This window comes from Linepithema humile, chromosome 1, assembly GCF_040581485.1.
Source record: "Linepithema humile isolate Giens D197 chromosome 1, Lhum_UNIL_v1.0, whole genome shotgun sequence".
Taxonomy (NCBI): domain Eukaryota; kingdom Metazoa; phylum Arthropoda; class Insecta; order Hymenoptera; family Formicidae; genus Linepithema; species Linepithema humile.
The window spans coordinates 2713921-2737760 of NC_090128.1; the positions used below are offsets into that span (position 1 = coordinate 2713921).

General features: G+C 26.5%; 2 protein-coding genes across 4 annotated transcripts; both read right to left on the reverse strand.

Moving 5' to 3' along the window:
• Positions 1-1549: 1549 nt before the first annotated feature.
• On the reverse strand, positions 1550-5057 carry LOC136998393 (uncharacterized). 2 transcript variants are annotated; one of them, XM_067350974.1, is made up of 6 exons: positions 4684-5055; positions 4220-4375; positions 3734-3980; positions 3600-3668; positions 3421-3510; positions 1550-3184 (listed from the first exon to the last, which is right to left on the reverse strand). In XM_067350974.1, exons 1-6 carry the CDS (start codon positions 4935-4937, stop codon positions 3119-3121), a joined length of 882 nt encoding a protein of 293 aa, XP_067207075.1. In that variant the 5' UTR covers positions 4938-5055; the 3' UTR covers positions 1550-3118. The 2 variants fall into 2 exon arrangements, with proteins under 2 accessions (XP_067207075.1, XP_067207068.1); XM_067350967.1 differs by having other exon boundaries at positions 1550-3510; positions 4684-5057.
• A 762-nt stretch (positions 5058-5819) lies between these two features.
• Positions 5820-23840, reverse strand: LOC105674385 (uncharacterized). Of its 2 annotated transcripts, XM_067350959.1 has the most exons (11): positions 11589-16276; positions 11097-11340; positions 10966-11034; positions 10788-10877; positions 9311-10552; positions 8312-8580; positions 7857-8012; positions 7365-7614; positions 7234-7302; positions 7056-7145; positions 5820-6819 (listed from the first exon to the last, which is right to left on the reverse strand). In XM_067350959.1, the coding sequence occupies exons 5-11, from the start codon at positions 9605-9607 to the stop codon at positions 6754-6756; spliced, it is 1197 nt and encodes a 398-aa protein (XP_067207060.1). In that variant the 5' UTR covers positions 9608-10552; positions 10788-10877; positions 10966-11034; positions 11097-11340; positions 11589-16276; the 3' UTR covers positions 5820-6753. The 2 variants fall into 2 exon arrangements, with proteins under 2 accessions (XP_067207060.1, XP_067207061.1); XM_067350960.1 differs by lacking the exons at positions 5820-6819; positions 7056-7145; positions 7234-7302; ... (5 more) ...; positions 10966-11034; positions 11097-11340 and adding exons at positions 16285-16440; positions 16974-17242; positions 18427-20833; ... (1 more) ...; positions 21249-21404; positions 21684-23840 and having other exon boundaries at positions 15141-15371; positions 15607-15696; positions 15794-15862; positions 15929-16181.

The window sequence follows — 23840 nt, forward strand, 5'->3', positions numbered from 1 at the left end:
CAGAGCGTCTAAAAAACTCTCGCCTAACAAAAAATAACTTGTCGCTCTTCTCTTTTTGCATAGAAGAAGTTTTGAGGCCCTCACACGACATGCAAAAGAGATCGATTCGATACATGCGTCGGAAGACACCCTTATACCCGAAAAACCACCCTCAAAATTACTTAAACAATTCTCGCCAAACTAAAAATAAATTGTTGCTCTTTTCTTTCCGCAGGGGGGAAGTTTCGAGGCTCTCACACGACATGCAAAAGAGACCGATTTGATATTTGCATCGGAAGACATCCTTATACTCAAAAAATCACTCCAAATTGCCAAAAAAATGCTCGCTTAGTTAAAAATAATTTGTCGCAAAAAGAGAAGCGACAAGTTATTTTTAGCTGAGCGAGAATTATTTAAGTGACTTTGGGGGTGGTTTTTTGGGTAAAAGGGTGTTTTCCGACGCATGTATTGGATCGATCTCTTTTGCATGTCGTGTGAGGGCCTCGGAATTTTCTCCATGCAGAAGGAAAAGAGCGACAAATCATTTTTAGCTTGGCTAGAATTGTTTAAGTGATTTTGGGGGTGGTTTTTTGGGTATAAGAGTGTCTTCCGACGCATGTATTGGATTGGTCTCTTATGTATGTCATGTAAGAGCCTCAGAACTTTCTCTATGCAAAAGGAGAAAAGCAACAAGTTATTTTTTGTTAGGCGAGAGTTTTTTAGACGCTCTGGGGTGGTTTTTCGAGTGTAAGGGTGTCTTCCGACGCATGTATTAAATCGATTTTTTTTGTATATTGTGTGAGCGTCTCGAAACTTCCTCCCTGCGGAAGGAAAAGAGCGACAAATAATTTTTAGCTTGAGGAGAATGGTTTAAGTGATTTTGGGGGTGGTTTTTCGGTTATAAGAGTGTCTTCCGACGCATGTATCAAATCGGTCTCTTTTGCATGTCGTGTGAGGGTCTCGGAACTTTCTCCGTGCAGAAGGAAAAGAGCGACAAATCATTTTTAGCTTGGCTAGAATTGTTTAAGTGATTTTGGGGGTGGTTTTTTGGGTATAAGGGTGTCTTTCGACGCATGTATCGAATCGGTCTCTTTTGTACTTTGTTTGTGAGTCTCAAAACTTCCTCCCTGCAAAAGGACAAGAGCGACAAATTATTTTTAAAAAATCGTTCTAGGAACGTTCCAAACTTCAATCAGCTGTTAGTACAACGTTCTACTAGTCTTAATTACAGCTATTTGGCAGCAAATGTTATTTTGCTAAACTTTTAACTGCAAAAGCGCTGTGACAACTAATAAAAAAGTCAAAATGCAGCCACAGCTATTTTAACTGTATTAATAGCTGTAAAGTCGCTGTGACAGCTATCAGAAAAACCAAAACTAGCCGCAACCATTTTAACTGCATTAATTGGTATGAAGTCGCTGTGACAGCAATAATAAAAGCCAAAATCCACTTACAGCTATTTTAGCTGTATTAATAGCTATAAAATTGCTGTGACAACTATCAAAAAAACCAAAATTAGCCGCAGCCATTTTAACTGCATTAATTGGTATGAAGTCGCTGTGACAGCAATAACAAAAGACAAAATTCAGCCACAGCTATTTTAGCTGTATGAATAGTTGTAAAAGCATTATGATAACTATAAAGAAAAGTCAAAACCTCAGCCATTTTATTACTTTTGGGATTAAAAAGTGAATAGGTGACAAGTTTTCAAAATGAAAAAAAGACTATTGACTTGCAAAAGTTTAGAAAATTTAGGAAGTTTATTATGTACGTACACCGTACATTGTTATCACGCATGCGCATGGATAGAAGCTAAAATATAGCCAAAATAGCTGTAATCTGGCTGTAATTTGTATGTCACAGCAAAAGCAGAGTAACGTGACTATCAGTTTTATATTAAATTTAGCATGTATCAGCGATGGTCAAGCGGACTTATGCGTTCATTTATGCGGCTCTAATATTAATACTTAAAGATCTATGTGTAATTCTGTAATCAGTCTCTTATGAATTTGCGTTCGCGCTTCTATACTTATAATATACTTTATAAATTGTAATAATTTGTAATGATTAATTAATCTTTAAATTTGATCTAAGTTTAGTGAGGCGAATGTTCCGGGATGTTATAGGTTCAATACCAGTTGAAGCAAAAATTAAAAAAAAAATTTTTTTTAAATATTTTTACGTAATTTTACTGCCACTGCTGTAATGTGGCTATGACAACTTTTTTACGGCAACATAATTGTGCAGCCAAATGGCTACGATATAGTTTTTAAAGCCTAAAAATGTTGTCTTATTTTTGCTGCTACAATTTTGTCAAAACGTTGCAACGACGTTGTGGCGGTAGCTGTGCTAGACAAAAATGCTACGATTTAAGCTACAACAACGTTATTGCAAACATTTTGAAGCTTCATGTGTTTGCTGTAATGTGGCTATGACAACTTTTTTATAGCAAAATAGTTGTGCAGCCAAATAGCTGCGACATCGTTTTCAAAGCCTAAAAATGTTGTCCCATTTTTGCTGCTACAACTTTGTCAAAACGACGCAGTGACGTTGTGGCAGTAGCTGTGCTAGACAAAAATGCTGCGGTTTAAGTTGCGACAACGTTATCGCAGACTTTTTAAAGTTTCATATGCTACTTGGGTACATTTTAACATTTTAACAATTAATATTTAAATTATTACTCTTTATTCATTTTTACGCTTTATAATTTTCTATCATAACATTTGAAACGCCTAGTCTTTTAGAATTCACATTTTTTATGCTGCAAGCGAGTAAAATGTACATTTTAACATTCTGGATGAGATTTCTTTGATTAAAATACATATAAGATTTCATTGTTTTAATATGAAAAAAATGTACATTTTAAAATAAAATTTATTTCAACATACTTACGTTTAAAATAATCTAAACATGATCAGTTTATTAGAAGAAAATAAAATAATGTAGCATAATGACATTATTGCAACCTTATAATTCTACATATTTATATTATACATATTTATTATTATACATATTTATTATTATAACTAATACATTAGCAGAATAACGTTTAATTGATACAAATGCAAAAAATTATTTTGACGCTGCGATTTTAATTTAAAGTTAGTAGTTTTATTAATTCAATTTTCAAGAGTTAAGCCTAAGACAAAAACTGCATATTCATTTGTACCATAATAATCAGAAATGTTACAATTGTTGTTAAAAACTGTAAAAGAAACGTATTTATTAAAATTTACTAAAAATAAGAACAGTGTTTTATTGGGATATATTGCAAACCAAAATAGAATATATGATATACTACGTAATGTATGATAAAAAAACACAGTAATTACAGCTTCATAGAAAAAATAAGTTTAACATAATTTTCGGTTTTCCAATTAATAATAACATAAAACAAAATGTAAACATAAAACTGTCAGAAACATAAAAGCAAATATAAACCTTTTGAAGAAACTTGTCCCCCAGATAAAAAAGACCCAATCCAGTAAACTTCAGGGGATGTTGCGTTACGTGCAAAACAAAAAAATCTATCTATAGGGATACAATATATGGTTATACAATTTTAATCAACAAGTTTTAAAATTGTTTAAAGCAATTTTAGCCGTCTAAATTATTCTTACATCCTTCCAGATGTCAGCATATCGAAGAGTATTTGTCAATTGATGAATTATTTTGTCAATATTGTAAGCCTGAAATTTTGCAACTTGAAATTGAATTAAATATAAACTTTTTATATATTATATGCTTTTCCTACCTTATTCTTAATGCTTTCACAAATATGATTTACGGCATAGAGCCTGATGAAACATATAAGAAATGAAAAACCAAGGCCCATTAAAGTTTGTGCTCTTTCATCTTTATGTTTCTGCTCCAACACACGATAGAAATAATAACAATTTGATGTTAAGAATGCAAGATACGACACTATTTCAAAAGTTAAATGTAATCCAAATATCACATTTAATTCACGAGCAATACGACATAATTCTAAATGGAGATGCCTAAATAAAAATCACGTTTTGTTATAAAAAACTGTATAAACTATATGAATTAAAAATATATACTTTTCTATTATTATAATTATAATCAGTATTTTTAGAAAATAATATAAGATATTATTATTTTATTAATATAAAATATCATGTATCTATATAAAATATTATTAAATATTTTTATAAAATATATTATTTTTAAATTAATATAAAATCGATAATCTATCCAATGATATGTGTGCATTTACATTGAGGTCCACAATGTCCATTTGTAATTATATCGATGCAAGAAATATCCATGAATAATATCAGGTCTCTTCCACATGTAGTTCAGTCCGTGCTCTTCTTTTAACGATAAGCAACGCATATGATCGTTTATTTTGTCAAATTTGGTGCCAATATACCTGTGTAAAGATTCTATTATGAATTGCATAATACGAATCAAACTTTAAAAATTAATTTAAATATTAAATTTTTTAATTATTATTGCAATAATGCTCATAAAATAATATATCATAAAATTTTGGTGAAACTTTTTACAGGTTTCGTAAAAACATACTAAAATTGTAACAACAGTTATAATTGTAATTTATCAATCAAAGAAAAAATTATAAAGATTACATATATTGAATCTATAAATAAAAGTAGATACTAATGTGGGAATTTAAATAGACACGCGTTAATTAGAAGAATAAATAAATATAGTACAAACCATAACAAGAAGATAAAAATTAAGTCTGCAAATTCATTAATATGAAAAGGATAATTGATTGTGTGAAGTAAAAGAAATCTCCAAGAAATTTGTTTGAAAAATTTGAAGCAACATATTGTACTGTAAATATTTATGATAAGAGTAGGCACAATCCATCCAATTATCATTATTTTTGATAACGTATGCAACTTTCGATATGTTTTTGGATTGCCTAGTTTTTCTAAAGTATCATCCACTACGGTGAGTTTCTTCATATATATTTGAAACTTCTAGAACCATATTGAGTTACAATTAAGTTACTTCTGTATTTTTTATGACACGCCAAAGTATTTAAGATCAAGTAAAGATTTTCCTATATGCTAAAAGAATAAAGTTTATATAAAAACTATGTATTGTTTTGATTAATTAAGACTAAATTTTTTTTACAAACTTACTATAAGTATTTAAAATCGTTATTTAATAAAGTTGTAAAAATTACAATATACAATAGTAGTGATAACCGTCACTAGAAACACAATAATAATCCAGGCTTAAAACGCATTTATACTTACAATTAGCTGTCCTTTTACATAATTATATATATATGACGCAACTACATTTAAATTATAAAAAACTTAAAGAATATTTCCCATTTTGTAAAGGAGTTTAATGATTATTTAAAAAACTGATGTAAATTGACGTAATAAAAACTAAAACGATCGATCATACAGTAAGTAGTTGATTTGATATACAATATGTCTAATAGTTACGATTATTTTAATAATATTAAGTATATATATAAAATAAGAATATAATATACATATATGTTTAGCATACATTTTATAAACCAAGAAATTACTGAAAAATATAAAATTCGACATACCTTTTGATGATAAAAGATTGAAATTGTAGACGTAATTGTAATAAAATACTGAATCGCCATAATGGCCATAACAGTGATGTTCCGAAAAAAAATAATTTTTAGTGACAAAATGGTGAACATATAAAAAAAGACATAACCAAAAATAAACCAAATTGTCAAAAGATATAGAATACTTAAATATGCAATCCATCTATGAAATCTTGATTTGCTTGGCTGTTTTATGGGATAAATGCCAAAACCCATAATAAAACACATAAGAAAAAGAGGACGCAGCCCTTCCTGGATAGTAGACGACATAATTATTACTATCGCAAACAAACACTGAAGAATGAACACTGAACGAACACTGAACGAACACTCTGTATAAATTTATTTCTTGAGCTTATTGTTTCTTTCCCTTCACTTAATTGCGTCGAATCATAATAATAGTGCATTTTCTTAAGCGTAATAACAATTTATTGCCGCACTAATGCATATTAAAATGACCAACTCTTTCTAATAATCGAAATGATGATTCACCATTAAATTATGTATATTTCGAACCTATAAAGTGATATTACTAATCAGCCTTCGCGTATTTTTTAATAGTGTTTTCTTTCGAAATTGTTATATATGTATATAATATAGGCTGCGTTTTTAGCTTTCCTTTAAATTTTTTACATTGTACACTTCCTGCTCTCTTTTTGTTAAAAATAATTGCGGAAAAAAGTGATTGCTAATTATTAAAATAAAGGCGCAAAATTCCCAAAACAAAAATGTACAATTTAACATTAAATTTTTAATTAATTACACTTTATTCATTTTTATGCTTTATAATTTTCTATCATAACATTTGGTAGGTCTGGCCTTTTAGAATTCACAGTCTTTTTACCGCATGCGAGTAAAATGTACAATTTAATATTTTGGATCAGATTTCTTTGATTAAAATACATGTAAGATTTCATTGTTTTAAAATGAAAAAATGTACATTTTAAAATAAAATTTATTTGAACATAATTACGATTAAAATAATCTAAACATGATCGGTTTATTAAAGAAAAATAAAATAATATAGCTTAATAAAATTATTACAATTTTATATTTCTACATATTTAACTAATACATTAGCAAAATAATGTTTAATTGATACAAGTGCAAAAAATTATTTTGACGCTGCAATTTTAAACTAAAGTTAGTAGTTTTATTAATTCAATTTTCAAGAGCTAAGCCTAAGACAAAAACTGCATATTCATTTGTACCATAATAATCACAAATGTTACAATTGTTGTTAAAAACTGCAAAAAGAAACGTATTTATTAAAATTTACTAAAAATAAAAACAGTATTTTATTTAAATATATTGTAAATCAAAATAGAATTTGTGATATATCACGTGATGTGTGATAAAAAATACAGTAATTATAGCTTTATAATAAAAATAATTTTAGCATAATTTTTGGTTTTTTAATTAATTATAGTATAAAACAAAATGTTAAAATATAATTATCAGAAATATGAAAGCAAATATAAACCTTTTGAATAAACTTATCCCCAAGATAGAAGAGACCCAATCCAGTAAACTTCAGAGGATGTTGCGTTACGTGCAAAACAAAGAAATCAATCTATAGGAATACAATATATAATTATACAATTTTAATCAACAAATTTTAATATTTTTAAAAAAATTTTAGCTGTCCAAATTTTTCTTACCTCCTTCCATATATCAGCATATCGAAGAGAATTTGTCAATTGATGAATTATTTTGTCAATATTGTTAGCCTAAAATTTTGCAACTTGAAATTGAATTAAATAACTTTTTATATATTATATGCTTTTCCTACCTTATTCTTAACGCTTTCACAAATATGATTTACGGCATAGAGTCTGATGAAACATATAAAAAACGCAAAACCAAGACCTATTAAAAATTGTAAAACTTTTATATCTTTATGTTTCTGCTCCAACATACGACAGAAATAATAACAATGTGATGTTATGAATGCAAGATTCGACACCATTTCAAAAGTTATTTGTATTTCAAATATCACATTTAATTCACGAGCAATACGACATAATTCTAAATGAAGATGCCTGAAAAAAAGAACACGTTTTGTTATAAAAAACTATCTAAACTGTAACAATTAAAAATATATAATTTTCTATTATTATAATTATAATCAGTATTATTAGAAAATGTTATAAAATATTATTAATTTATTAATATAAATTATTTTCTATATAAAATATTATTAAATATTTTTATAAAATATGTTATTATTAAATTAATAACAAATTAAAACCGATGATTTATCTAATAATATGTGTGCATTTACATTGAGGTCCACAACGTCCACTTGTAATTATATCTATGCGAGAAATATCTATGAATAATAACAGGTTTCTTCCACATGTAGTTCAGTCCGTGCTCTTCTTTTAACGATAAGCAACACATATGGTCGTTAATTTTGTCAAATTTGGTGCCAATATACCTATGTAAAGATTCTCTTATAAATTTCATAATGCATATCAAACTTTAAAAATTAATTTAAATAATAATTTTTTTTCTATTATAAAATTCAAAAAAAACTGTTTCATAAAAAAATACTAAAATTGTTACCATAGTAATAACTGCAATTTATGAATCACAAAAATAAATTACAAAAAATATATCAAATATATAATTAAGAATACATACAAATATATGATTTTAAGTAGATCTATATTAGTAAAATAAATAATACAGTAAAAAATTAATACGGTAGAATAAATAAATACAGTACAAACATACCATAACAGGAAGATAAATATTAAGTCTGTGAATTCATTGATATGGATAGGATAACTGAGTACGAGATGTAAAAGAGATCTCCAAGATATTTGATTGTTAACTTCAAAGCAACATATTGTACTGTAAATATTTATAATAAGAGCATGTACAATCCATCCAATTATTATTCTTTTTGTTAACATATGCAACTTTTGATATGTCTTTGAATTGCCTAGTTTTTCTAAAGTATCATCCACTGCGGCGAGTTTCTTCATATATATTTGAAACTTCTAAAACCATATTAAGCTACAGTTACTATCGTATTTTTTACGACACTCCAAAATATTTGACGTCAAGTAAAAGCTTCTCCATACGCTAAAAAAATAAAGTTAAGTAAAAACTATGTATCTTTTTGATTAATTAAAACTAAATTTTTCTCACAAACTTACAATAAGTATTGAAAAATCATTATTTAATGTAGTTGTAAGAACTACAATACAGTAGTGATAACGGTCACTAAAAACACAGTAATAATCCGGAAAACGCATCTATGTTTACATCTCAGTAAACAAAAACTAACAGTAACATAACATCAATGTTAGAATTTCTCACTCAACAATGTAACTGCAATATAACATGTCTTGTACATAACAATTATATTATATTTTGAGTGGAAAATTATAATATTATTAATATTGTGTTACTGTTACTTTGCGTTTACTGGATTAGGTTTTATAATTATATATATGACACAACTACATCTAATTTATAAAAAGCTTAAAAAATATTTCTTATTTTGTAAATGAGTTTAATAATTATTTAAAAAACAGTAAATTAATGTAATAAAAAATAAAACGTTCGATTACACAATAAGTAGTTGATTTAGTATACAATATGTCTAAAAGTTACGACTATTTTAATAATATTAAGTATTTATAAAATATGAATATAATATATATGTATGTTTAGCATACATTTTATAAACAAAGAAATTATAGAAAAGTATAATATTGGACGTACCTTTTGATGATAAATAATTAAAATTGTAGACGCAATTGTTGTAAAACTCTGAGTCGCCATAATGGCCATAATAGTAATGTTCCGAAAAAAGATTATTTTTAACGAAAAAGTGGTGAATGTATAAAAAAGGACATATCCATAAACAAACCAGATTGCCAAAAAATATAGAACACTTATAGGTACAATCCATCTATGAAATCTTGATTTGTTTGATTGCTTTATGGGATACACGCCTAAACCCACAATGAAACACATAAGAAAAAGAGGACGCAGACCTTGTTGGATAGTAGTCGACATGTTTATTACTATCGCAAATGAACACTGAAGGTCTGTATAAATTTATTTCCTGAGCTTATTGTTCCTTTCCCCTCACTTAATTGCGTCAAATCATAATAATAGTCTATTTTCTTAAGCGTAATAACAATTTATCGCCGCACTAATGCATATTAAAATGATCAACTCTTTCTAATAAACGAAATGATGATTCATTAAATTATGTATATTTCGAACCTATAAAGTGATATTACTAATCAGCCTTCGCGTATTTTTTAATAGTGTTTTCTTTCGATATTGTTTGTATAAATAATATATAGGCTGCGTTTTTAGCTTTCCTTTAAATTTTTTACATTGTTCACTTCCTGCTCTCTTTTTGTTAAAAACAATTGCGGAAAAAAAGTAATTGCTAATTATTAAAATAAAAGCGCAAAATTCCCAAAACAAAAATGTACAATTTAACATTAAATTTTTAATTAATTACACTTTATTTATTTTTATGCTTTATAATTTTCTATCATAACATTTGGTAAGCCTGGCCTTTTAGAATTCACAGTCTTTTTATTGCATGCGAGTAAAATGTACAATTTAACATTTTGGATCAGATTTCTTTGATTACAATACATATAAGATTTTATTGTTTTTAAATGAAAAAATGTACATTTTTAAATAAAATTCATTTAAACATAATTACGATTAAAATAATCTAAACATGATCATTTATATTAAAAAAAAATAAAATAATATAGCTTAATAAAATTATTGCAATTTTATATTTCTACATATTTAACTAATACATTAGCAAAATAATGTTTAATTGATACAAGTGCAAAAAATTATTTTAATGCTGCAATTTTTAATTAAAGTTAGTAGTTTTATTATTTCTATTTTTCACAGCTAAGTCTAAAACAAAAACTGCATATTCAACTGTACCATAATAATCACAAATGTTACAAATGTTGTTAAAAACTGCAAAAAGAAACGTATTTATTAAAATTTACTAAAAATAAAAACAGTATTTTATTTAAATATATTGTAAATCAAAATAGAATATGTGATATACCACGTGATGTGTGATAAAAAATACAGTAATTAAGCTTTATAATAAAAATAATTTTAGCATAATTTTTGGTTTTTTAATTAATTATAGTATAAAACAAAATGTTAAAATATAATTATCAGAAATATGAAAGCAAATATAAACCTTTTGAATAAACTTATCCCCAAGATAGAAGAGACCCAATCCAGTAAACTTCAGAGGATGTTGCGTTACGTGCAAAACAAAGAAATCAATCTATAGGAATACAATATATAATTATACAATTTTAATCAACAAATTTTAATATTTTTAAAAAAATTTTAGCTGTCTAAATTTTTCTTACCTCCTTCCATATATCAGCATATCGAAGAGAATTTGTCAATTGATGAATTATTTTGTCAATATTGTTAGCCTAAAATTTTACAACTTGAAATTGAATTAAATAACTTTTTATATATTATATGCTTTTCCTACCTTATTCTTAACGCTTTCACAAATATGATTTACGGCATACAGCTTGATGAAACATATAAGAAACGAAAAACCAAGACTTATTAAAGATTGTAATACTTTTTTATCTTTCTGCTCCAACATACGACAGAAATAATAACAATGTGATGTTATGAATGCAAAATTCGACACCATTTCAAAAGTTATTTGTATTTCAAATATCACATTTAATTCACGAGCAATACGACATAATTCTAAATGAAGATGCCTAAAAAAAGAACACGGTTTGTTATAAAAAACTATCTAAACTATAAGAATTAAAAATATATAATTTTCTATTATTATAATTATAATCAGTATTATTAGAAATTGTTATAAAATATTATTATTTTATTATTGTATATAAATAATATAAAATATCATCTATATAAAATATTATTAAACATTTTTATAAAATATGTTATTATTAAATTAATATAAAACCGATGATTTATTTAATGATATGTGTGCATTTACATTAAGGTCCACAATGTCCACTTGTAATTATATCTATGCAAGAAATATCTATGAATAATAACAGGTTTCTCCCACATGTAGTTCAGTCCATTCTCTTCTTTTAAGCAATGCATATGGTCGTTTATTTTGTCAAATTTGGTGCCAATATACCTATGTAAGGATTCTCTTTTAAATTTCGGGAGGGTCTCAACTGCCTACATTCCCATTTGCTAACAGCTTCGTTTGCCCACAACATTTTGCCGACAGCTTCAATTGCCGACATTCTCGATTGCCTACAGAGCGATTGCCTACAAGCATTATTGCGCACATTTAAAAATTAAAAATACAAACGTACGTTTGCACACAAGACATTATTGCACACATACACATTGCACACATGACATTATTGCGCACATACACATTGCACACATAATATTATTGCGCATATTCTTTTCATGCAAAACGAGGTTCAACATGGGTTTACAACTTTGTTTGTGAACCTTATTAGGTCTACCTTGTTAGGTATAACCTGAGTAGGATTTGTTATTTGTATTACGCGGGGGAGATGCTTCGCCCCGTAGGGGCGAAGTCCTCCGCCGCCTACGCGTGAAATTTTAAACAAAGCGAGGTTCAACATGGGTTTACGAGTTTCTACACAAAGCGCAATAATGTCATGTGCACAATAATATCATGTGCGCAATGTGTATGTGTGCAATAATGTCTTGTGTGCAAACGTACGTTTGTATTTTTAATTTTTAAATGTGCGCAATAATGCTTGTAGGCAATCGCTCTGTAGGCAATCGAGAATGTCGGCAATTGAAGCTGTCGGCAAAATGTTGTAAGCAAACAAAGCTGTTGGCAAATGGGAATATAGGCAGTTGAACCCCTCTCTGAATTTCATAATGCATATCAAACTTTAAAAATTAATTTAAATAATTTTTTTATATTATAAATTTCAAGAACAACTGTTTCATATAAAAATACTAAAATTGTTACCATAGTAATAGCTGCAATTTATAAATCACAGAATAAATTACAAAATATATATCAAATATATAATTAAAAATACATACAAATATATGATTTTAAGTAAACCTATATTAATCAAATAATAAAGTAAAAAATAAATACGGTAGAATAAATAAATACAGTACAAACATACCATAATAGGAACATAAATATTAAGTCTGTGAATTCATTGATATGAATAGGATGACTGAGCACGGGAAGTAAAAGCAATCTCCAAGAAATTTGATTGTAAAATTGGGAGCAACTTATTGTACTGTAAATATTTATGATAAGAGTATGCACAATCCACCCAATTATCATTATTTTTGATAACATATACAACTTTCGATATGTTTTTGGATTGCCTAGTTTTTCTAAAGTATCATCCACTGCGGTGAGTTTCTTCATATATATTTGAAACTTCTGGAACCATATTAAGTTACAATTAAGTTACTACTGTATTTTTTATGACACGCCAAAGTATTTGAGATCAAGTAAAGATTTTCCTATATGCTAAAAGAATAAAGTTTATATAAAAACTATGTATCGTTTTGATTAATTAACACTAAATTTTTCTTACAAATTTACAATAAGTATTAAAAATTATTATTTAATGAAGTTGTAAGAATTACAATATAGTAGTGATAACGGTCACTAGAAACACACTAATAATTTAGGCTCAAAACGCATCTATACTTCCCAGTAAACACAAGGTAACACTAACATCAATGTTATAATTTCTCACTTAACAATGTAACTGCATTATAAAATGTCTTGTACATAACAATTATATTGTCGAGTGGGACATTATAATATTAATATTGTGTTGCCGTTACTTTGTGTTTACTGGGTTAGGTTTTATAATTATGTATATGACACTACTACATCTAAATTATAAAAAACTTAAGAAATACTTTTCATTTTGTAAAGGAGTTTAGTAATTATTTAGAAAATAACAAATTAATGTAATAAAAAAAAAAAGTTTGATTACACAATAAGTAGTTAATTTAATATACAATATGTCTAAAAGTTATGACTATTTAAATAATATGTATATTTATAATATATGAATATAATATATATGTTTAGCATATATTTATAGACAGAGAAATTACAGAAAAGTATAACATTGGACGTACCTTTTGATGATAAACAATTAAAATTATAGACGCAATTGCTGTAAAATACTGAATCACCATAATGGCCATAACAGTAATGTTCTGAAAAAAGATGATTTTTAATGACAAAGTGGTGAACGTATAAAAAAGAAGATAACCATAAACAAGCCAGATTGTCAAAAAATATAGAACACTTAAGTATGCAATCCATCTATGAAATCTTGATTTGTTTGGTTGCTTTATAGGATATACGCCTAAACCCACAATAAAACACATAAGAAAAAGAGGACGCAGCCCTTGTTGTATAGTAGTCGACATGATTATCACTATCGCAAACGAACACTGAAGGTCTGTATAAATTTATTTCCTGAGCTTATTGTTCCTTTCCCCTCACTTAATTGCGTCGAATCATAATAATAGTGCATTTTCTTAAGCGTAATAACAATTTATCGCCGCACTAATGCATATTAAAATAATCAACTCTTTGTAATAGATAAAACAATAATTCACCAATAAATTATGTATATTTTGACCCTATAAAGTGATATTACTAATCAGCCTTCACGAATTTTTTAATGGTGTTTTGCTTTCGATATTGTTATATATTATATATAACATAGGCTTTCGTGCATGTTTTGTGTACGCAAATTATTAAAAATTTAGCAAATAATTAAATGAAATAAAAAGTTATTTTGGTGAAAAAAATAAATGCATATGTTTTGTCATTCTACAAAAAAGTTTTAAATTTTAATTAAATATATTACAATTGTTGTGTAATAATAATTCTTTATATGTTTTTATGTTTTCACATTTAATTATTAATTAATATTTTAAGAAAATTAAATGTATTAATTTTATTTATATTATTATGTAACCCTTATAAAACTTTTAAAATTTTTCAAAAAAATTTGGTTTGGACACTTAATTATAATTAATATAACATAACATTAATTAAGAATGAAATACGTTCTTAACTTTCCTTTGATTTTTTTATATCATTCACTTCCTGCTCTCTTTTTGTTAAAAATAATCCCAGAAAAAAAAGTAATTGCTAATTAATAAAATAAATGCGCAAAATTCTCAAAACAAAAATGTACATTTTAACATTAAGTTTTTGATTAATTACATTTTATTCATTTATATGCTTTATAATTTTCTATCTTAACATTTGATAGACCTGGCTTTTTAGAATTCACATTTTTTTCACTGCATGCAAGTAAAATGTTTTAACATTTTGGATCCGACTTCTTTGATTAAAATACATATAAAATTTTAATGTTTTGTAATAAAAAAAATGTAAATGTTAAATTGCTAGGTCTACTAATTTTTATACTATTAAATTTCAGTGTCTAACAATGCATAAAATGTACATTTTTACATAAAATTTAAACATAATTACATTTAAAATTATCCAAACATGATCAATTTATTAAAAAAAAATAAAATATTGTGGCATAATAAAAATGATGCAATTTAATATTCCTTCATATTTAACTAATACATTAGCTAAATGACATTTTACTGATATAATTGCAAAAAGTAATTTTGATGCTGCGATTCTTAACTAAACGAGCAATTTTATTACTCCTATTCTTAAAAGCTAATTGTAAGTATCAGAATATGAATGTACATTCAACTGTACCATAATAATCACAAACGTTACAATTGTTGTGAAAAACTGTAAAAAAACGTATTCATTAATATTTATTAAAAACGAAAACAATGTTTAATTAAGATATATTGCAAACCAGAATAGAATATATTATATCCTACATGATGTGTGATAAGAAGACACAGCAATTACAGCTTTATAATAAAAACAATTTTGGCATAATTTTTGGTTTTTCAGTTATTTATAATATAAAACAAAATATAAACATAAAACTGTGAGAAATATGAAAGCAAAAGTAAACCTTTTGAAGAAACTGATTCCCAAGATAGAAGAAACCCAATCCAGTAAACTTCAGGGGATGTTGCATTACGTGCAAAACAAAGAAATCAATCTATAGGGATAGGATACAATATATAATTATTATACAATTTTAATCAACAAATTTTAACATGTCTTTAAATAATTTTAGCTGTCTAAATTTTTCTTACCTCTTTCCAGATATCAGCATATCGAAGAGTATTTGTCAATTGATGAATTACTTTATCAATATTGTTAGCCTGAAATTTTACAACTTGTTTTAAAATTTAGTAACTTTTAATGTATATATTGTACGCTTTTCCTACCTTATTCTTAACACTTTCACAAATATGATTTACCGCATAAAGTCTGATTAAACGTGCAAAAAACGAAGAACTAAAGCGAAAAAAATTTAATAGTAATTTTTTGTGATCATGATGTTTCTGTTCCAATGTACGCCAGATATAATAACAAATTGATGTTAAGTTTCCAAGGAATTGCACCATTTCAAAAATTATTTGTATTCCAAATATCTCGTTAAATTCACGAGCAATATGGCATAATTTTAAATGAAGATGCCTAACAAAAAAGAAAAAAAATGCTTTATATTATAAAAATCTATAAACTATAAGGATTACAATATATAATTTTTTTATTATTATATATTCGTGTATTGATTTACATTGAGGTCCAGAATGTCCGCTTGTAATTATGTCTATGCAAAAAATATCCACGAATAACAACAGGTTTCTTCCACATATACTTAAGTCCATGCTCTTCTTTTAACAATAAACCATGCAGATGGTCGTTTGTTTTGTCAAATCTGACACCGATATACCTGTATAAAAATTGTCTCATAAATTGCATAATACACAGCAAACTTTAAAAATAAATTTAAATAATAACAAAGCCGCTCGCGCCTTGATATTTTTTCTCTATTCCTTTCTTTCCAATAATTCCTATCAGTACATGATGATTCTCCATATGTGAGAACAATGTACTAAACTTTTCGTACACTTGAAGTATTTCGATCTGAGATCGGTGTACAACTTAACTGTCTTATGTAGACTAATAAATTAATTTCTTTAAGAAAAATAAAAAATTTTGCACTAACATCCCGCGACGGCTCTCAATGCCCTTCTAATATATTATTAAATAATAATCTGTTTTATATCAAAAAATTTTGGAAAAACTATTTAATGGTTTTGTAAGATAATACTAAAATTGTTATTATAATAATAATTGCGTTTTATCAATCAGTGAAAAAATTACAAAAAATATATCGAATATATAAATCAAAATAGATGCAGGTATATAAATTAGGTAGACTTGCGTTAATTAGCAGAATAAATAAATATAGTACAAACGTACCACAACAAGAAGATAAATATTAAGTCTGTGAATTCATTAATATGAGTAGAATGATTCATTATGGGAAATAAAAGAATTCCCCAAGAAACTTGTTTTAAATTGTTGGACCACCACATTATATTGTAAATATCTATGATAAGAATATACACAATCCATCCAATTATCACTCTTCTTGATAACATATGCAATTTTCGATACGTCTTTGGAGTGCCTAGCTTTTCTAAAGTATCATCCACTGCGGCAAGTTTCTTCATATATATTTGAAACTTCTAGAACCATATAAAGCTACAATTAGATTACCACCGTATTTTTTACGACACTCTAAAGTATTTGTGTCAAGTAAAGACTTTCCTATATGCTAAAAAAATTTAGTTTATATAAAAACTACATATTGTTTTTATTAATTAAATCTAAATTTTTCTTATATATTTAAATCAGTGGTGCACCCATTGGCGGAAGGGGAATTGGAAGAGATAAATCCCCCACTCCGAAATTTAATTAATCTTATTTTTTTATTAACTTAACAGCAAAAAGCAAAAAATTTATAGTTAAATAAAATGCGTTCAAACATTTGTATTTTTTATCTGTTATTAACTATAGTCACAATTTTAATAATTCAAAGTTCATACCATTATCTTTGCACACAAATAATTATAATAACTTCTCCAGCTATACTGCTGTGTAAACGTATATAATATCTACTTTAAGATATTTATATTGTCAAAGGATTTAAATAAGTTTCTTAAGAAACATCTAGCAGCCATATATGTATATAGACAATTTTTCTGATTATTTAAGCAATCCAGTTGATCTGATTATTTAAGAAAAACCAAGAAAACTCGATATCAATTTATAATTATGCTACTTTAAAAATAAATTACATTTTTTATTAAACGATGTAACATATTTATGTTTTTTAGTGTGAAATATAAAATTATCCTGACTTTTGGTCATACTGTTTCATTTTGTGTGTGAATTTTAACTCTTCCCCCCCCCTTTCCTCCCGCCGAAAAAATATCCTGAGTGCGCCACAGATCTAAATTATAAAGAGTTTAAAGCATATTTTTCATTATGTAAAGAGTTAACTGATTCTTTAAAAAATAGATTTAAACTGATGTAAAAAAAATATAACATTTTGATCATACAATAGATAGTTGATTTAACATATATCAAGAAACAATTTAATACGTCTAAAAGTTTCGATTATTTTAATGATATTAAAAAATGTCCCAAAAAGAACTCCGAGGTTCTCTATTAATATAACTTAAAACAAAATTTCACTTCAGGCCACACACGAGTGATATTCATAAGAACTGCTTATATTATTCCATGACGCGAATAGTGAAGAAACTAGATTTTTTCTTGATACACAACGTCTTTTACGTATCCCCGAAAGAAGAAAATTATTGGCGTCAAATCGGGACTTTGCGGTGGGCAAACAATGGAAGCTCACCTGCCTATTCATTTTCCTGGGAACCGGTTGTTGAGCACAGTCTGCACAACATTTGAACTAAAACTTGAATATTGTTGCTTTACGAATATGCTCAAAACACCATCGCATGGTGGCCAAAATACTTGCGTTCAACACCTCGGAGTTTTTTTCGGACATGCTGTATATATAAAATATGAATATAACATATATGTTTAGCATATAATTAATAAATACAAAAAAGTATAATATCGGGCGTACCTTTTGATGATAAAAAATTAAAAATGCAAACATAATTGCAGTAGAATGGTTAATCGTTGTTATAATTATCATAGTAAAATTGCTCCGAAATAAGATTTTCGGTGGAAAAACGGTGAACATATAGAAAAAAACGTAGCCATAAACAAACCATTTCACCAAAAAATATAGAATACTTAAGTATGCAATCCATCTATAAAATCTTGATTTGTTTGGTTGTTTTATGGGATACACGCCTAAACCCAGAATGAAACACGTAAGAAAAAGAGGACGCAGGCCTTGTTGGATAGTAGTCGACATGATTATCACTATCGCAAATGAACACTGAAGGTCTGTATAAATTTATTTGCTGGTTGAATCGCTTGTTTTCCTTCTTTTCGCTTTTTTCCTCTGGCACATTATTGCGCCGCAATGATAGTACGTTTACTTAATTGTAATATATTCATCGCGGTATTTTTTGCACATTAACATAATCAACTCTTTCTAATAAACGAAAAGATGATTCACCGATAACTTGTGCATATTTCGAACTTATAATGTGATACTGCTAATCAGCTTTCGCGTATTTTTTAATATTGTTTTCTTTTTGATATTGTTATGTATATGTATAATAGAGGCTTACGAGAATTAATATTTTGTTCCAAATGCATATTATTATAATTTAGCAAGTAATTAAGTTATATAAAAAGTTATTTTGGTGAAAAAAATAAATGCTTATGTTTGTTGTCATTCTACATGAAAGTTTAAGCATCTACTTAAATATATTTTACAATTATTGTGTAATAATAATTCTCTATATGTTTTTATGTTTTCACATTTAATTGATAATACATATTTTAAGACAATTATATGTATTAATTTTATTTATATTATTATAAAATCTTTAAAAACTTTTAAAATTTTCCAAAATTTGATTTGGACATTTAATTGTAATTAATATAACATAACATTGACTAACAATGAAATAAGTTCTTAGCTTTTCTATGATTTTTTTATATCGTTCACTTCCTGTTCTTTTTTTTATAAATCATCTCAGAAAAAAAATTGCTAATAAGAAAACAAATGCACAAAATTCCCAAAAGAAAAATATACATTATTACATTAAATTTTAAATTAATTATATTTTATTCATTTTTATGCTTTATAATTTTCTATCATAACATTTAATAAACTTAGGCTTTTACAATTCACATTTTTTTACTGCATTCGAGTAAAATGTACATTTTAACATTCCGCGGATCAGATTTCTTTGATTAAAATATATATAAGATTTTAATACTTTGTAATAAAGAAAATGTAAAATGTTAAATTGCTAAGCTTAACAATTTTTATACTATAAAATTGTAACGTCTAACAATACAAAATAAAATGTACATTTTCACATAAAACTTATTTAAACATAATTACATTTAAAATTATGCAAACATAATTAGTTTATTAAAAGAGAATAAAATATTGTGGCATAATAAAAATGTTGCAATTTTATATTCTTACATATTTAACTAATACATTAGCTGAACGACATTTTACTGATACAATTGCAAGAAATAATTTTGATGCTGCAATTTTAAACCAAACGAGTAGTTTTATAACTTCTATCCTTAAAAGTTAATCAGCCAATGATTGCATATTCAACTGTACCATAATAATAACAAACGTTACAATTGCTGTAAAGAACTGTAAACAACGTATTTATTAATATTTATTAAAAATAAAAACAATATTTTATTGAGATATATTGTAAACCAAAATAAAATATATGATATTCTACAAGATGTGTGATAAGAAAAAACAGCAATTACAGCTTTACCTATAATAAAAATAATTTTAACATAATTTTTGGTTTTTCAATTATTTATAATATAAAACAAAATATAAACATAAAACTGTCAAAAATATCAAAGCAAACACAAACCTTTTGAAGAAACTTATCCCCAAGATAAAAAAGACCTAATCCAGTAAACTTCAGGGGATGTTGCGTTAAGTGCAAAACAAAGAAATCTATCTAAAGGGATAAGATACAATATATAATTATTATACAATTTTAATTGACAAATTTTAACATTTCTCTTAAGTAATTTTAAGTTGTCTAAATTTTTCTTACCTCCTTCCAAATATCAGCATATCGAAAAGTATTTGTCGTTTGATGAATCACTTTGCCAATATTGTTAGCCTGAAATTTTGCAACTTGTCTTAAAATTTAGTAATCTTTTATATATTTTATGTTTTTTTTACCTTATTCTTAACGTTTTCACAAATATGATTTATGGCATAGAGCCTAACAAAATATATAAGGAAGAAAAAAACAAAGCCGATAAGACTTATTAGTGATGTCCAGCGATCTAGATGTTTCTGCTCCAATGTACGCCAGAAATAATAACAAACTGATGTTAAGTATCCAAGGTATTGCACCATTTTAAAAGTTATTTGTATTCCAAATATCACGTTTAATTCACGAGCAATATGGCATAATTCTAAGTGAAGATGCCTAATAAAAAAAGATACATGTTTTATTATGAAAAACTATAAATTATAAGGTTTTACAATATATAATTTTTCTATTATTATATATGCGTATATTGATTTACATTGAAGTCCAGAATGTCCGCTCGTAATTATGTCTATGCAAGAAATATCCACGAATAATAACAGATTTCTTCCACACAAACTTAAGTCCATGCTCTTCTTTTAACAATAAGCAATGCATATAGTCGTTTATTTTGTCAAATCTGATGCCGATATACCTGTGTAAAGATTGACTTATAAATTGCATAATACACACAACAAACTTTAAAAATTAATTTTAAAATAAATTTTTTTATATATAATTTTATATATAATTTTGAAAAAACTTTTTAGTTTCATAAAAAATTACTAAAATTGTTACTATAGTAATAATTGCATTTTATTAATTAGACAAAAAATTACAAAAAATATATCAAATGTATAAATAAAAATAGATACAGGTATATGAATTAGGTAGACGTGTGTTAATTAACAGAATAAATAAATATAGTACAAACCATAATAAAAAGATAAATATTAACACCGTAAATTCATTAACATGATTGGGATAATTCGTTATGAGAAATAATAAAATTCTCCAAGAATCTTTTTGTACAAATTTAAAGCACCATATTGTGTAGTAAATATTTTTCATAAGAGCATACACAATGTATCCAATTATCACTCTTTTTGATAACATATGCAATTTTTGATACGTTTTTGGAGTGCCTAGCTTTTCTAAAGTGTCATCTACTGCGGCAAGTTTCTTCATATACATTTGAAGCTTCTAGAACCATATTGTTACAATTAGATTACTACCGTATTTTTTACGACACAAAGTATTTGTGTCAAGTAAAGGCTTTCTCATATGCTAAAAAATTAAGTATATGTAAAAACGACATATTGTTCTGATTAATTAAAGCTAAATTTTTCTTATAAACTTACAATAAGTATTTCAAATCACTATTTTATATATTTCTAAAAATTACAATATAGTAGTGATAACGTTCACTAGAAACACAATAGTAATCCAGGAAAAAAATGCATTTATACTTAATTGTGCTTCAGCATAATTATTATATATATATATATATATATATATATGATACAACTGTATTCAAATTGTAAAGAGTTGAAAGAATATTTTTAATTTTATAAAGGAGTTAAAATTCTTTAAAAAATAGATGTAAACTGATGTAAAAAAAATAAAAATTTTTGGTTATATAATAGATAGTTGATTTATATAATATACATCAATAGACAATTTAATATGTCTAAAAGTTATGATTAGTTTAATGATATTAACTACAGGTTGTCCGAAAAAGAACTCCGGGGTTTTCTATTAATATTTTTAAATTTATTTTAAAACAGAAAGGTATATAACATACATATATTACTAAAGTACAAGTTACAAGTTTTATTCCCTGTAATGTAACTCAATGTGTGCACCATTTACAGCCTTATAGATATCAAAACGAAATTTCACTTCAGGTCACACTCGGATGATATTTGTAGGAACTGCTTATGTTATTCTATGACGCGAATGGTAAAGAACCGATTTTTTCTTGCTACACAATGTCTTTTATGTATCCCCGAAAGAAGAAAGCCATTGGCGTCAAATCAAGACTTCGCGGTGGTTAAGCAATGACAGCTCATGTGCATATTCATTTTTCTGGCAACTGGTTAGGTTAGATTAGGTTGTTGAGCACAGTCTGCACAACATTTGAACTAAAACTTGAATATTATGCTTCACGAATATGCTCAAAAGATTATCCCATGATGACCAAAATACTTGTGTTAGACACCACGGAATTCTTTTTCGGACATGTTGTATATATAAAACATGAATATAACATACTTATATGATTAGCATATTTTCTAAGTAGAAAAGTAAAATATTGGGCGTACCTTTTGATGATAAAAAATTAAAATTGCAGACATAATTGCAGTAAAATTGTTAATTACTATCAGGACAATATTAGCGTTAGTCTGAAATATGATTTTCAATCGAAAAATGGTAAATATATAAGAAAGGACACAACCATATGCAAACCAGATTGCCAAAAAATATAGAATACTTAAGTATGCAATCCATCTATGAAATCTTGATTTGTTTGATTGATTTATGGGATACACGCCTAAACCCACAATAAAACACATAAGAAAAAAAGGACGCAGACCTTGTTGGATAGTAGTCGACATGATTATCACTATCGCAAACGAACACTGAAGGTCTGTATAAATTTATTTGCTGAGTGCATCGCTTCCTTTCCTCCTTTTCTCTCCTTTCTCCTGCCACATAATTGCGCCGCATCATAATGACAGTTCCATTTTTTTAATTGTAATATATTTATCGTGACATTATATGCATCTTAAAATAATCGATTCTTTCTAATAAATGAAAAAATTCACCGATAACTTGTGCATATTTCGTACCTATAAAGTAATATTATTAATCAGTCTTTGCGTATTTTTTAATATTGTTTACTCTTCGACATTGCTATATATATAATACAGGCTTACGTGCATTAATATTTTGTTCCATATGCATATTATAAATTTAGCAAATAATTAAGTTATATAACAAGTTATTTTGGCCAAAAAATAAATGCCTATGTTTATTGTCATTCCACAAAAAGTTTAGTTTCTAATGTATATTTTGCAATTCTTGTGTA